Here is a 16,243-nt window from a genome sequence, read left to right as displayed (position 1 = left end):
TAATCCTTTAAACATATAGTTTCCTAGTATAGTATATACCAAAATATTTGACATTGTTGAAGCATTAACACTTTGTTGATACGATGCATGCCATACTGAAAGCATAGTAGAACTTTTCGCAAACAGCATTTTCTAATTGGATTACTTTAAATTTCTACTCTCAACATTCTTTTTCTTTGCTATTTGCACCATCTCAACATCTGAAGAACCGTAGCATTTCAACACCCGTTTTTTAATCATCGTTCTCTACATTGGAGGAGTCGTGGAGGCCACAAGAGGAGGTCCCAACTTGCTATTGTTTCTGTGATACTTCTCTTTCTAATATCAGAAGAAGTTCCAACTTCGGATCCCCTCTTGCCGTTGACCGAATTTAAAAAGAAAAGAAAAAGGAGGCTTGATTGAAAAACCTATTGCAATACTGTAATTCAAAATTCAATAGGTAAACCCTCAAAGTCAAATAACGCAAAATTTGAGTAAAATGCAGAACATACAAAACCGAAGAGCGGTGGTTTCCGGCATCGACCTTGGTAGCTTCAAAAATGTCGATAACTTGCCTGCCATTTGATACCCCAAACCCTAAAGAAGTATAAATTATAATCATGCAAAACCCAAGAAAATCCAGTGCCAAGTGCCAAAAGAGACGGTTCTGTCTCATTTAAAAGAGGTGCAACGTACAACATTCACGCCAAAGCCACGCTCACGAAATTGCGACTACTGTCAAACTCACAGAAAAATAACAATTTAGGAATCGAATACAGATGTACCCGATAAACCATGATTGGCTACTAAATAAACTTCGAATTCACCACTTTGAAAACATGTTCAAGTTCAAACTGATCATGTATCTGAATACTAATAAAGAGGGAATAACCAAACTTCGGAATGTCAACTATAAATTAAAGATAACACCAGCTAACGACTACAAGGAGGTTGCATATCTGGCTGGTTCTCAGGAACGAGATCTTTCCCGTGGTGGGGGTGAACGGCTGCAATATCAACAACAAAAATATACTCAGAATGGTGCTAGTATGTGTATACGTTCACATATAAATACAATCTTGACAAATCATGCAAAGGAAATAATCCATGTTAAAAGAGATGGATTGTGACGGTGTCCTCTAGGGATTTAAACACATAGTTAAACATGATTTCATTAATGCATTAGAGCACCCCCACACTTCTTAAAGGATAATAAGATTAAAGATCATACAATCGAGAACTAAAAGTTGAGATCTTAACAAACCTGTGGTATTCATCATTGACGGGGCTTATAGCTCCCTCATCACTGGGACTTCTTAGTTCAGGTCTAGAACTTGGACGGGATCTATCATTGACTGGGCTTGCAGATCTCTCATAATCGGGACTTCTTCTAGGACCGCGTCTAGAACTTGGACGGGATCTATCATTGACTGGGCTTGCAGCTCTCTCATAATCAGGACTTCTTCTTGATTCAGTTCTAGAACTTACTCGGGCACCATGGCCATAATCAGGGCTTCCCCTATCTCTGCGGTATGGACTTGGAGATCGCCCACGATCATTGCTTCTTCTCTCAGGAGACATATCACGGCCCCTCCTGTCAGGACTGTGCCCATTTCTTTTATCATCATCATCATCACGAGCAGCATATTCCACAGAAATAACCCTGTCCATGAACTTGCTGAATTTCAAAAATAAGTTCACTAAAGTTAGTATAAAGCAAGTTGTAATCGTAGAGGCGTGATAGCCTCATCTAGGTGACAGCCTCACGGTACCTAAAATTATTATAATACTTGATATATATATATATATATATATATATATATATATATGTATATGTATGTATGTATGTATACACGCACACACATACATACATATAATATTGTACATTTTTTTGAAGAAATAATATAACATAATTTTGTAAAACAATCAAGCAAGCATGCCAAGCAATCAAATATTTGACTATTATTATTATTTCTAATTCACATCATAAAGTCGTAATAAACTAATAGAAACTACGTTAGAAACATAAAATTAGCATGAATTTTATAAAACCCTGCCCAAAACGTCGTCTTATTGGATTTGGGCTGTCTTTTTTTTTATATATAAAAATTCAAATGCCCAGGTCGCCTATGCATTTAGGCTAGTCTATAGCCCACACCCACTGGGCAGAGGCGTTTTCTTCATAGCCCCGCCCCAAAAACCACGCAGGTGAGTCCTAAAACTAGGTTTTTAGAACACTGGTAGAGATGGATTCAGACAAAGTAGTCTTTTGCAAAATAAAGCCATTGAATATTTCACTTTTCGTTTAAGACCTTTTTTGATGACAAACCAAATCAGTGCATTTAATTTTCATTACAAGCATTAGAGGCTTTTTGAAGTAAAAAATTTTACAGAATTTTTCTGTTGCAATGATGGCTTGAAATTGAGGGGCCATTCTCCCTTTGAATTCACTTCCAAACAATTTGTCCAAAGGAAAAATATCTGAACTTGTAAATCAAGCAAACAGCACTATAGAAGTTGTCAAGGAAAACAGAACCTTGTATTTGTTGCCTCCAGAGCTTTGGTAGCATCCTCCTGTGATTCATATTGAATGAAAGCAAAATTCCTTCTAATCCTTATGTTCGTTATTTTCCCGTAGGGATCAAAGTGCCTCTCCAGATCCTTTGTCCTGGTATGGACTGGATCAAAGTTGATAACAAACAAGGTTTTTGCGGGCTTCATGTTAGCAGAAGGTCTTCTTGAATCAGGTCTCCTAATCCCTCTTTCATGCTTCAACACAGAATAGTGTAACTAAATGAGTGAAAAAAGTCAAAGAAAATAATCAAGTAAAGCTTATCACATATAGTTTATCCATTTTATCACATGTAGTATGAATTTATATAATTGAAAGAAGTGTAAAGAAACATGAAGCAGTTACAACATACGTACCATTTGCATGCATGAACTTAGAAAATGAAAGGGAGTAGAAGATATGGCTTTGATTGACACAATCACAATATTAAAAAATATGAAAAGGAACAGGTTAAGTAAGAAGTCACATGTTAGACAGAAAAGTCAAATTCTAGTATTATACTTGTATGTGATAGGGATTGTGCTATGTGCAATGCCAACATTCTCAGAAGTATGCTATGCAACTGACCATAAAATCCTAAATCATTTTTCTGAAACCCAACCACATGTTCAACTTTACCTTGGTCCACTCAATACGAAGTCGCCGTCCCTTCCTACCAAATTCTGTCCTGTCAAGTCTTCGAATTGCATACTCAGCATCTCGTTCGTCGTCCATATAGACGAAAGCAAATCCTATTTAAACCAATATATATATATGGAAGCAATCTATTAAAACCACCGTGTGAAGTAACCACAGACTGTACAACAAAGTCACCAAAACATACTTTTTAATGCAAGTTTGTTAGGCATACATCTAAAATATAAGGAAATTTTAACATCTCATACACTAAACAAATTATACGCATACAAAATCTTCTGGTAGGAAGTAACACAAAACCTGCCAGTGGGTGCGATATCATCATGGAATCTATGTTGGAACATGTCGGAAATTGAACATGGAGCAAAAGTCATGATGAATGAAAAAGCAATGGTGTCTGAGGGAAAGTATGATGGCAGGACTAAGGCAGATCAGATTAATTCTTCTGGAAAAATACAATAAGTGATGCTTGGGCACATGCTACAAAAGAAATGTAGATAAGCGGACCCATCCAAGAAGAGCATAGACATTCCAAGTAATCCTGCGCCAAAGAAATTCTTGAGTACAGGGGTTTGCACTGCAATAAAAAAGTAACCTGTTTCTCTGAAAGGGAAAATAGCGAGTACACCCATCCAAATAATATTCTAACGAATAACATATTGCCCTTTTGAGTAACAGCTGAAATCTTTCCTTTGCAAACATGTCCTTTTTAGAATTTACTCCAACCAAACAGCCCAGAGAAAGAGCTCAAGCTTCTCAGTTCTCAGCGTGAAGGAGATGTCATGTGCATGAATGCACTGCAATCTCATCCTAGTTTTTCCATAAAGGCATATCTCTCATACATTTTCAATTTACAGAGAAAGGGAATTTCTGCATATCAAGATTTTGAAAAGAAATGGAAAAAGGGCCAAGGAAGAAAACCAGACTTCATGTTTTATGCATGTATTTGCCGCTATACAAAAAGGGTCAATGAGCCAATCTTAAAATAGTCATTTTTCATTTTTGCAGTCATACACACATTTTCCTTTCTAGACATACCAGGAGGCGAATAAAGCCAGAATAGTCTTTCAGACACACAGCAGAAAATCATGAAAGTAGCAGCTGTCACATTTGCACGGTGGTATAAGTCCCCCATTAAATAACTCTGCTGCTGTAGGACTTGCTGATAAACCCCGAAAACACATTTATTTTTTCTCTACCCAAAATCCTTATCATCTCATAGGGATAAATTGAAGGTGCTCAAACCCCAATCTGCACCAACTATAAAGACCATATCCCAGCAGGATGATTCAGTAATGACCCTCTTCAGATTTCATCACAATAAACATAACGAAACTTTCGAACATAACCTTGGAACCAAAAGTAGAAATCAGATAATATAGCTCTAAAATCCACAATAGCTTAAAATAACTACAAGGCTTTAAGTTTGGCCAGTAAATTCATATGCAACTAAAAATAAATAAAAATAAAAAGTAAACGAAACAACACAGCACAACAACTATGCTACCAACAGTCAACAAAACTAGTAATCCCGATAAAGAACTAAAACAAACCGTTACGAAAACACAGCGAAAGTTTAATTATTTAACCAGAGAACTTATTTACCAGACTTAATATCCACCCTCTCAACTTTCCCATATCGCTTGAAAAGCCGCTCAACATCTGACTGCCGCGCGTCAAAATCCAAGTTGCCGCAAAATATTGGCCTCATTTCTTCAAGCTTCAAACTTTCCAACCCTTCCAGATACAACAATTAGACAATTAAGTAAGTAGTTTTGTCACCGGCATTTCTACAAACACTTGGTGAGCTTTCGAACTCCAAACAGCACCAAATGTACAACATGGAAAAACAGAAATAAAATTCCATAGATAAAAAGTGTAAAATTGTGACTTTAGCAACTAATTAAATGATACGAAGCTTAATTACACAGAAAATTGAGTAAAGTTAGTCAGGGAGAGGATAATTTGTAAAACCCTAGCATGAACGAGCAGAACAAACCTAGATCTGCTGAAGATATTGAAAGGAAAGCATCTGAGCTTAGTTTTCGTACCTTGAAGTCGATGGCGATGGAGAGAGCTCAGAGAAACCCTAGGAATAATTGGGAATGGGCTCAGTGGAATCGATTTGTAGCTCCAAGACAATTTTCGGACAGATTTTGTCTAAAAGAGGAGAAGTCAATCGAGCGGCGACGTATGAGTCTGATGCCAGCCCTATTTCTTATTAGCGCAAAAGGTGATTTTCAAAAGAAAGATAAAAAAATAATAAAGAAAACTGATACACCCACCTCGCAATCCTGTACATTTTCACCCTCATAAAAGGTCAAAAAAATTTGACTTTCCCACCCACTAAGACTCTCTCTAATCTTGGGCTAAATGCCAAAATACCTCATTTATTCCCTGCCCTGAAAAACACCACCCAACTCAAGCAAAAACATTGGGCTAAAAGCCGAATGCTAAAAATGCACCCCCCCCCCCAGATTCCCCCCGCACACATGTGGACTCGCCCAAAAAAGGCCCAATCTTGGCCCGCTCACTCGCCGACGCGCCTGACATCAGAGGGCCCACTATCAGGGCCGTTGTCGGCCACATCCCCGAGCCCAACGGCTCTTTTCCGAATCCAATGGCAAGAATTTAAGGACCATTGGTTGATCCAACGGTCTAGATTCAAATTTTTTTTTTTTTAAATGTTATTTTAAAATACATTGAATCCAACGGCTGAGATCAAATATAATCAAATGTAATGGTAAAAAAAAAAAATCTAACGCCCCATATTTAAATTCAACGGTTAAAATAATTTTAAAAAAAAACTATTTCACTCAAAATTCACCAAAAAAAATAACTCTATAAATACCTATGTATTTGTTCAAACATCTATAAAATAAAAAATAAAAAAAATAAAAAAAAAACTCAATTTTCTCCTACAATTCTTTCAATTTATCTTTCTACCATTTATTTCCATTTCCAATTTATCTTTCTAGCATCCGAAATGCAAAAGTGAGCTTTTGATGAGGTGATAGACTTTGTCGGCAACGACATCTATCCTCCTTGCAAAGTAGTGGTCATGATTGACAATTACGTTCAAGATGCTATCAAAAAGCTCTCTCCTCATCCGAAACCGTCTCTGAAAATCATAAGCAGGAAATCTCGGATGCTCTATGAAATAATCTTTCATTATTCAATCATGACATTTTTCTCTATCATGCTGCACAAATGAACGTCCCGTGACAGAACCACGATTGCTAGATTCGGCATGGTGCTCATATTACATAAGCAAGTTTGCAAGTTCAGCTTCAGCGTTGATCATTTCAACATCCTTAATGTCAAGCCTTGCTTGGTATTGTGCCATCTGCATTGTCTTGCGACGCCTTCTTCTATCACCCATTAATGAGATATTGAGGATTTTTAGGAAACAAAAACACTTTGAAAGTTGAAAGATTGGTGAATATAGAGGATGATTGAAGGTTGAAAGATTGTGTGATCAACTGATATTGGACTTATGTTTATATAGAAGATGAAAGTTGAACACCTGTGTGTTATATAGAGGATGAAAGTTGAACGGTTGGTGAAAGTTGAAAGTTTGGTGAAAGTTGAATGTTTGATTTGTGGAAAGATTTAGTGATTTTTCAATATTTATCAAATTTTTAAATATTTTTAGATTAAAATGTTCATAAAATTAATTTACGATAGTCTACATAATTTAAAAAAAAAAGAAGAAGTTAATTTAAGAAAAAAATTAGCCTCAGTTCATTCTTTAATAATCTCAGGCTAAAATTTTAGGCCAGAAGAGTTGGAGCAAAAAAACTGTTTCTAGGCTAAAAGCTAAATTTTCCGAGCTAAAAAATTTGGCTTTTAGCCCAAGGGTTGAAGATGGTCTAATATTCTTAAAATATCCCAGCATCAACTTAACTATTTTTTTTTTTTTTTTAAAGGATGAGGATATGGGAAAAAGAGGGCAACTAGGGTTAGGGTTTTGTCCGTGGGATTTTGAATCTTACAATTCGATCCCAATTACGTTAATTAGTTGGATAACTTGGTTTTTGATACTGAGGAATCGCGTTTTGGGGGCAATTAGAGTATTTTCAATTGAGCTTATACAAGTAAGTGTCATGATTGGAAATGGAGTCGAAGGGGCTGGCGTGCTTCAATTTGGAAATTGAGATATTTGGAAAAGCTAGGGTGCTCTAGTTGTAATTGACCCAATAGGGTCTTCTTCGAATCCTCTTTGTGAAGATTTCAGAGATTCGTAAATCGTGTTCATTCATCATATATCGTGCAATCAATTTTCGTCAGGTACTGTTTGTATTCAATTTTAAATAAAATAATTTATGACAATACGATTTACAATGAACGAACATAATTTACAGATTTCCAGAATCCTCATAAAAAAGATCAGAAGAGAATCTAGGTTCTTATTTGACCTAATTGTAGTAACTCTTTATTTTGATCGATTCGGTTTCCCATATATGTGGGTCATTGAGTGGTTTAATTATTGAAAGAAGCCGGAATCCGGGTGGATTTCCAAGGAAGGATTGCGGGCAAATAATTGACAATGAGAGGCGGATAAACATCAATTTAAGTAAACTGACTTTGAGAAGATTACTTATCGTGTTTAATTTGTTGAGATATGAAAGTAATCATTGTGTGGGTATATTAGTGGAGAGATTTTTCAATGTTATTGGTACACGGGATTGCACATCATGTATCACTATATAAATGATAAAATACGTGTGTTAAAAAGTTAATAACTTAAAAAATAAAATTTCTCATCACTTTTATTAAAACATGTGATATACCACTTGTATTCTCGTCGCAATGAAAAATTTCTCATATTCCTGTTGTTGGAAATTTGTTATTTTTCTTACTATTTGCCGTTTCTCAAGATATGTCCAGCCACTATTTTGATAATCATTTGGTTGAGTGTACTAGACTATAAGGTGTTTGCTGGTTTCTTTGGACTCTCTAATGTCTGGCTTTTGTTTAGAAAAAAAAAACCAAGGAAGAAGAATTAGCCAAATATATCAACAAATGAGAAAATTATTCCATGTTGTGTAGCATTAAATGATACGACTCTTAATGATTTAGATTTATTTGAATTATTATTTGTGTTGAGGTCTTGTAGATTTAGATCATTCAATGCTCGTACCATATAATACTACGTAGCACTGAAAAAAATGGTAGCTTGAAGGATTAGTAGTTGAAGGCATAAGAACTTAATGATAATGATAGAAAGATCAAAATTTTAAATCAAATGTGTAAAGCAAATGATGTGTTATCAATAGAAAATAAGCACGGTAATCAATACTTAGACCATCTTTAACCCTTGGGGATAAGGCTTAAAAATTTAAGCTAGAAAATTTTAAGTCATAACCCAGAAACTGTTTTTCTTTTCCAACCCTTTATGACTTAAAGTTTTAGCTCAAGATTACTAAATAATGATTTTAACCTAATTTTTTCTTTTCGGTAACTTTTTTGAAAATAAAATTTATGTAGAATATCCTAATTTATTTTTATGACCATTTTAATATAAAAATATTTAAATTTTGATAAGTAATTAAAATTCATACAAATACATATGTATTTATAAAGTTTTAAGTTAAATTTGATTTAAATAATTTTCTTAAATTATTTTAGACGTTAGATTTAATTTTGAACCGTCAAATCTTTTTTTACCATTAGATTTGATCTCATTTGATCATATCCGTTAGATTATAAGTAAAAAAAAAAAAGTTTGAAATATGACAATTTGGTGGATCCAAAATAATTTAAGCCAGGTATAAATCCTGGAGGAAATCTAGCCCAAATATATATTTTATCCCTAGAGCTTATTTTAGCCTAATGATTAAAGATGGTTTGTAGGGGTTTTAAAGCTTATATTTTAAGCTTTATCCTATGGGTTGAAGATAGTTTTATGTAATAATCAAATCATCAACATCCACATTATTTGTTTTACAATTTAATTTCTCTAACATTACCCAAAACTTTATTCATTTAATTAAGGGAGTTTTAATGAAACACTCCCAGTATTGTTCACTTTTAATGAAAAACCACATTTGTCACATCCCGCCCCGGGGCGGACCACTTCCCAGGCCCGCTCCACCACCGTAGCACGATTTTGTCCGTTTTGGGCTTACCATTCCCTCACGGTTTCGTTTTTGGGAACTCACGAGCAACTTCCTAGGGGGTCACCCATCATAGGATTGCTCTAGCCCCCTTCTCGCTTAACTTCGGAGTTCCTACGGAACCCGAAGCCCGTGAGCTACCAAAAGGCCTCGTGCTAGGTAGAGATGGGAATATACATTTAATGATCACTCCCCTGGGCGATGTGAGATGTCACAATATCAATCCCATGATAGGTGACCCACTGAGAAGTTGCTCGTGAGTTTCCAAAAACAAAACTGTGAGGGAATGGTAAGCCCAAAGCGGACAATATCGTGCTACGGTGGTGAAGCGGGCCTGGGAAGTGGTCCGTCCCAGGCCGGGATGTAACAACATTTTTACTTTTTCTGGCTACCATTCACTATACATTTATTTTGTCATTTTTTTATTAAAACTAAATTTTTTTTGTAAACTTTTTGTTAATTTTTCTTTTAATTAAGGGAGTTTTAATGAAAAGCTCACGGTACTGTTCATTTTAACGAAAAACTACATTTTTATACTAAAAAGTCAATCCTGATAGTATTCATTTTACCTTTTATTTTATTTTTATTCTTAAAACTTAAAATTTTCGAATTCATTTTATTAATTTTCCTTTTAATTAATTGGTCCGTCTTCAGCAGCTAAATGTTCAAAGAAACTGCGCACAGTTGTCACATCACCATTTTTATTTTTTTGTGCCGATTAAGTCATCCTTACGCAGGCGTGAGTAAAATAGCCAAGCACTTATCGTTGACACGGAGAATGATGTCCTTTCTTTGTACAAACTAAAAAAGCTAAGTATAGATAATCTTTGAGTTACGGGTTACATTCAAATGACATATGAACGTTATACATAAATTCCTTAACTCTGCTACTAACTTACAAAACCCTACTGTTTAGAAAATTATTCGTACTCCAAAATTATAGTTAAATATTGAAACTTCCAACTTCTCCAAGACCATGGACCTTTAAAAAAAAAAATCAGAGCAAAGCGAAACTTTCAAATTTCCAAAGTGAGGCGAAGTCAAATTTGGTAGGTATGACTGGTGGAATTTTTATATGACAACTGATTAAGATCTTATAACCTTCCATAACCAAAACCATTAAACTATGTCAACTGAGTTTTAGTCTTTGTTTTTATTATTATTTTACCCTTTATGTACCAAAGAATACACACACACACATATATATATATATGCACACACACATACGATGACTTATATTTTAATTGGATGCCAATCATGCCTTCCACGAGTCGATCCAAAAGACAAATTACACCGAATAAATAGCTTTATGTTAAAAGATTCATTCCTACCTTGGCTCCTTCCAATTAAACCCAAGAGGAAGACATAAAGCAAAAATTGATGTTGCTTTATATTGACATTTGTACGTCTTTCACAACCAACAAATCAATAAAAGTATAGATGGTATATATGTTTAGCTGCAAAGAATCGTGCCCTTTATCCAAAGGGATCCTCATTGTTGGACAAAAATATGCACTAGTTGTAATGCCTATTTCATGTCGAATTTCAACTATCCGAATTGTTTATTTTGTAAACCTCGATTCATAGATCATTCTTGAAAAAATTCAATTTAATTCGAAATCATTTGCTTATTTAATTATCACGACGAAATTTCATTGTTTATTGTAAAACAATGTGTTTGTCAATTTCTTTGAATTCAATTAGATACTTCAAATATGGCTACTATTTTGCAAGGATGATCTATGAGGTCCAACTTGAAAAAATAGACGGTTCAAATTGTTGAAGTTCTATGTGGTGTGAATCCTATAACTAATCTCTGTTTTTATAAAAATTTGGGATCCCTTTCTTTAAAGGCCTCCAAAAAATAAATATATGTTAATGAAACTGTTAGATATTTGTATTGTCATCCGATTGACGTGCATGAGCTACTATCATTAGCATCACGTAACGAAAACAAAGATGCATATAGCAAGGTGCTCATATGAGAATGAGAATCTAGTGCATAGGACACGTAGCTTGACATCTTCCCAACTGTTGAATTACAACTGTGACAATTTTTTTATTCTCTTCTCATAAATGTATTCGCTAGTGGGGGAAAGAGTGGCACAATTTGGTTCACATGAGTTGCTACTTTTTTCGTGAAATTTATTATTTTTTTGGGCTAGATGTAGTTTAATTTTTTACTGCCCAATGAAGAAAATTTTTAGCCCAAGTGGTGGATCTAGTCCCATTTTCTAGCTCATTGGGTATCCAATTTTTCACTAGGGCTTCGAATGTAGTAGTCTTATGGAGGATAAACCACTCACAACCACCCCCCCCCCCCCCCCCCCCCCCCCCCCCACCCCCCCAAAAACAACACACACCATTGGGGAAGTTCCAAGTGTGTAACGAGAGGCCAAAATTTCTACACCCAAAACTCTTTGTGGCCTCTCTCCTACTTCATTGCTCGACATCTGTTTCCAAATTTAACCCCATCTAACTCTATTAACTCTTAATAATATTAAATACAAGATAATGTTATGGAGACCAAATTTTAAACCAAATTTCTAAACCCTTACATAAAATTAGAAGCAAAAATTAAAGAAGGAAGAATCCCAGTAACCATGCCTCCGACGACGACTCACCCACCGTCAACAACCACCCCAAACCAACCTATTGCATCTCATTCCCTCCATCACCACAACCAGGCCTCCCCCCTCTCACTGTGTCTCACTCTCCATCTTTATCTCTCCCCCTCTTTGTGTCAATCTTGCAACAATCAATACGCCTCCTCACATCATCACTAGATCCGGTCTAATTCAAGCGCCACGATACTGATTTAATTCAACAAACCAATCATCATATACTTGGGGTGCAACCTATATAAGGCCATCTCCAATGAAGATGACTAAAGGTCCAAAAGCCAAAAAATGATTTGATTTGCTAAAAAACTCATCTCCAACCAATTTATGGACATCACGGCAACCAAATGTATCCCCTCTTAGCCCTTTTTAGGGTCCAGCTGCAAAAATTGATTCAAATTCAATGGTTAGAATTGAAAATCCAAAGGTAGTTTAATTAAATTAACCAATAAATTTAAAGTATAAACTTAAAACTAATAAATTATTAAGCGGACTATATTTAGTCCTTTCGATTGGAGCTGGTGTATGAGTATGACCTGACAATGACAAAGTTAAATGAGATTAAGTTTGAAGATGTGTCAAGCAATGAGAGATGACACACAATTACATAAAATTTTGAATGCAGAAAATTTGTATTAGTGTGACTTTTTTTTAAATGCATCTATATTTATGTTTAATATTGTAATTGAATAAATTTAAAAAAAAAACCTAATTTATGGAAGTAAAAAAGAAAGAAAAAGAATTTACGCAAATTATTGGCATGACCATCTTTAAACGAGATGCAAATATGACAAATATGATTAAAAAATATTCAGGTGTTCTTTAATGAATATGCCATACATGATGTAGCATGTGAATCATTTGACTCTTTACTTTTTAGCTACTTTTTTTTTTACAGCAAACAAAGAATGAGTCAAGTATATTTAAGTTAATTTTTTAATACACGAGTCCCATTACTAACTAATAGAATAAAAACTAAAACTAATTTTGAATATTTTTTAATAGTTAATGTAACTCTGGGTTCGCTAAAATAATAAAATAAATATTTGACATCTCATTAGAAGGGACCTGGCTTCTCTGCCCTCTCAGTTTCCATACACTCTCATCCCGTCATATTTTGTACGGTCACAGTTAAGCCACGTTAACATTTTATTATCTCTATAAACAAATCAACATAAAATATTGACGTGACTTAACCGTGATCGTACAAAATATGACGGGACGGGAGTGCATGGAACAGGACGGCAGAAAAGCCAGGTCCCTATTTTGGACCCAAGTCCAAGCCTTACCAAGTAGTGGTTGAGAAAGTACAGAGAGATGCAAATGCTAGAGGCAATACGGATTCTCTTCTCCTCTGAGAGTCCTATGTACCTTAAACAAACATATGGGAATCTTATCAAATAAAAAAATCCAAGTTTTAACCGTCGGGTTATGTACAATCCCCCGGCTGTTAATACTTGTTGGGTCCCATTGAAATGGACCCATATGGGTTTTTATGCAACCCCCTGTTGATACTTGTAGAAGGATGCAGCACCCCACTTTGTTTTTGCTTTGAGTCCACCCAAAGCGATTCAGATTCCAAATGAGTAACCCTTTTTTGCTTCAGACTGTTGTTCCTGAATCTTTCTATTGAAAACCAGCCATTTCTGGATAAATCCTGATCTGGGTTTTCCGTGAAACTTCATTTTCCATTAGTTTTCACCCTTCTTTTGATATTTTTAAGTTCTGGGTTTTCATTGTTTTAGAATTTTAGTGGGGGGTTTCAGCTTTTTAGTGATTGGGGATTGTGTGAGAAGTTGGGAATTTCGCAGATGATGGGTGCGGGTATGAACTTGATTACTACTGTGATAGGTTTTGGTATGAGTGCAACATTTATCGTGTTTGTTTGCACAAGAATCATCTGTGGGAGGCTGAGAGGTAGCGAATCGCGGCCTATGTTCGAGATTGAATCAAGGGTTGATCTTGAGCAGGTATGTGATGGATTTTCTGTGCTGAACTATATTTGTTTCCTCAGATGAGAATGATCTGATTTGGGTAATTTTCCCAGTTTTGAGCATTTTTTTTCTGTAGGAGTTTCTGTTTTGACTTGGTTATGTATATATGTATGATTGATTACTTCCCAATTTAGCATCTCAATAGCATACTTGGGTGAGCTTTTATGTATGTATTTATTCTTATATGCGTTATTCTATTCTAAATTACTCTAATTTACGACCTTTAGGGTGTTTATTATGTTCTAGTTTTGATATGAACTTTTGCTGCAGTTGAGAGTCAACTCTGAGAAATGGAAGAAATGATAACAAAAACAATAGATGTTGAAATGTACTAGTTTCCTGTTGTATGCCGAAAATGCAATTGCAGGATAAGGGAGAACAAATAAAAGATGATGGGCAAGTTTGGGATTCTGTCTTATTTCTTTTCTTATCAGCTTTCTTATTTGGTCAATAGCTTTTTTGATATTTGATTGTTCTGTGCTCCATAATATGAAGAATTCCTACCCAAAAGGCCACCATTTGGTTTTTAGTTTTCCATTTTAACTTTTGATTTTTAGATTTTAGTTTTCGTTTTGTATTTTCCCATTCCATTCCTTTCCTTCCACATCTTTCCTACCACTCTTCCTCCTCCATTGTTTAGTCCTCATTTCTCTCCCGCATTTCCCTTTTATATGTCTAACAATAACTAAAAACTAAAAACTAAAAACCAAATGGTTATCAAATGGACCTAAATTTTCGTGCTTTTCATTTTTGATTACCCGAAGACTAAAATATTTTCGTTCATGCCCTTTTGTATTTTTGCCCACTGCTATTGAGATTGATGTCATTCCACTAAAATTTTAGAGTTTTTCATCTTGTCAATGGTAACTTAAGTTTTGAGCAATGGGTGCTAAGTTTGCATTGTTTGCTGGCAGCCAGAGCATCAGGCTAGTGGCCTTGAACAAGTTGTGGTTTCTGCAATCCCTACGATGAAGTACGATCAAAAGGCTTTCAGTTCCTTAGAAGATGCGCAGTAAGCTTTGCAGTTTCATTTCTCCTAGCGCCTAAGAACTCTCATATCGTTTCCTTCTTAAAATCTGATTTTAATATTGATTGACAAATATCTTGAATTTAGAGGATGCTAGTTTGCCACACCTTTTTGTGAGATTTTCTTGAGAACTCATGCGTTTTGGACACTGGTGAGAATGTCTAATCCGTATGCTTTTGCAGGTGCTCAATATGTTTGGGGGAGTACCAGGAGAAAGAAGTACTGCGAATCATGCCCAAATGTGGCCACAGTTTTCATCTCTCTTGCATTGATACATGGCTGAGGAAACAATCTACCTGCCCAGTTTGCCGTTTACCATTAAGAGAATCCCTCGGAACAAAACATGTGAGGTCAGCAACATTTAGCGTGGCTCGATCTTTTGACAATTCTGAGATTTCAACTGAACATTCTCATCACTGGCTATTACCTAGCACAACTGAGCGTTCAGCAGGAAACGTTAGCAACCAAGGGCATTTAGAATCTGCTCCAGGAAACCCCTCTGAACCGACCCCATCTAGAGGAGAACCAGAAACAAGGCATTGATACAATCAAAGAGAATGGTCCATGGAACCAGAAAAGCGATTGCTTCTAGCGAGCAATGCTTCTTCATATGTGGAGATGCAGTAGGGTGACTGCCCTTTCTTTTTCCTTCCCTATCGGCAGGGAGTTGTTTCACATGGTAGGCCGGGTAGGTTTGATTGAAGAATTCTCTTACGTTGCCTAGAATGTTGCTATCCATTGTAGATCGTTCGAACTAAAACTGTGCGACAGAACTCTGAATTTTTAGGTAGAGTAGAAAGTTTGAAAATGGAGCTTACTCATATAATCTGAATGCTGTATATAAGCGCTATTCACCTCTGTTCATGCTTTGTACGAGTCAATTCATTCTACTCGCTATCGGTGCATCTTATCTACGTCCTATTAAGTAAATGCATGTACCGTGGTAAAGTCCATCATTTACGTCCTAAGTCTTGTTTCTGCTAAAGGGAAAATTGGTTTCTAGGGTTTTCAACTATAGATGATTATTTTTGTTTTTTAATTTTGTGTGAGTACATTGATATTTTTACACTAAAGGAAGGGGGAGTGAGTTCGGCTAAGCCGCACAATGGACAACCTAATTTGGTATCGAATTCGCCAACTACGAGATTCAAACCTAAGACCTCTTATTTCTAAGTGAAGAGGAATACCATTAGACTGTAGTACTGAGTGGCTTCAACTATAGATGGTTAACTTAAAAGAAATTTGTCATATGATATATAGACACAATTGTAAAGCCCAGTTGATTGATAAGGGAG

At 35.6% G+C, this 16,243-nt stretch overlaps 2 protein-coding genes across 3 annotated transcripts; one reads left to right on the top strand and one right to left on the bottom strand.

The window, feature by feature from the left end:
* Nucleotides 1-734: 734 nt before the first annotated feature.
* On the bottom strand, nt 735-5,422 carry LOC137720600 (serine/arginine-rich splicing factor RS41-like). 2 transcript variants are annotated; one of them, XM_068459690.1, is made up of 6 exons: nt 5,239-5,422; nt 4,793-4,924; nt 3,170-3,282; nt 2,516-2,748; nt 1,244-1,657; nt 735-986 (listed from the first exon to the last, which is right to left on the bottom strand). In XM_068459690.1, the coding sequence occupies exons 2-6, from the start codon at nt 4,896-4,898 to the stop codon at nt 950-952; spliced, it is 903 nt and encodes a 300-aa protein (XP_068315791.1). In that variant the 5' UTR covers nt 4,899-4,924; nt 5,239-5,422; the 3' UTR covers nt 735-949. The 2 variants fall into 2 exon arrangements, with proteins under 2 accessions (XP_068315791.1, XP_068315792.1); XM_068459691.1 differs by lacking the exon at nt 5,239-5,422 and adding an exon at nt 3,488-3,728 and having other exon boundaries at nt 4,793-4,927.
* A 7,881-nt stretch (nt 5,423-13,303) lies between these two features.
* On the top strand, nt 13,304-15,806 carry LOC137721242 (RING-H2 finger protein ATL5-like). The gene is made up of 3 exons (XM_068460344.1): nt 13,304-13,897; nt 14,836-14,933; nt 15,131-15,806. The coding sequence occupies exons 1-3, from the start codon at nt 13,739-13,741 to the stop codon at nt 15,489-15,491; spliced, it is 618 nt and encodes a 205-aa protein (XP_068316445.1). The 5' UTR covers nt 13,304-13,738; the 3' UTR covers nt 15,492-15,806.
* Nucleotides 15,807-16,243: the final 437 nt, after the last annotated feature.

This window comes from Pyrus communis, chromosome 16, assembly GCF_963583255.1.
Source record: "Pyrus communis chromosome 16, drPyrComm1.1, whole genome shotgun sequence".
NCBI lineage: Eukaryota > Viridiplantae > Streptophyta > Magnoliopsida > Rosales > Rosaceae > Pyrus > Pyrus communis.
This window is presented reverse-complemented; position numbering and strand designations above follow the sequence as displayed.

Bases quoted from the DNA above. Each gene is read 5' to 3' on its own strand.
- LOC137720600 (XM_068459690.1), bottom strand. From the start codon at position 4,898: ATGAGGCCAATATTTTGCGGCAACTTGGATTTTGACGCGCGGCAGTCA. The intron at 3,283-4,792 runs GTAAATAAGTTC...TGGTTTAAATAG, and splicing joins GAGGGTGGATATTAAGTCTG to GATTTGCTTTCGTCTATATG. The intron at 2,749-3,169 runs GTAAAGTTGAAC...TCTGTGTTGAAG, and splicing joins TTCGTATTGAGTGGACCAAG to CATGAAAGAGGGATTAGGAG.
- LOC137721242 (XM_068460344.1), top strand. From the start codon at position 13,739: ATGATGGGTGCGGGTATGAACTTGATTACTACTGTGATAGGTTTTGGT. The intron at 13,898-14,835 runs GTATGTGATGGA...GTTTGCTGGCAG, and splicing joins CAAGGGTTGATCTTGAGCAG to CCAGAGCATCAGGCTAGTGG. The intron at 14,934-15,130 runs GTAAGCTTTGCA...ATGCTTTTGCAG, and splicing joins AGTTCCTTAGAAGATGCGCA to GTGCTCAATATGTTTGGGGG.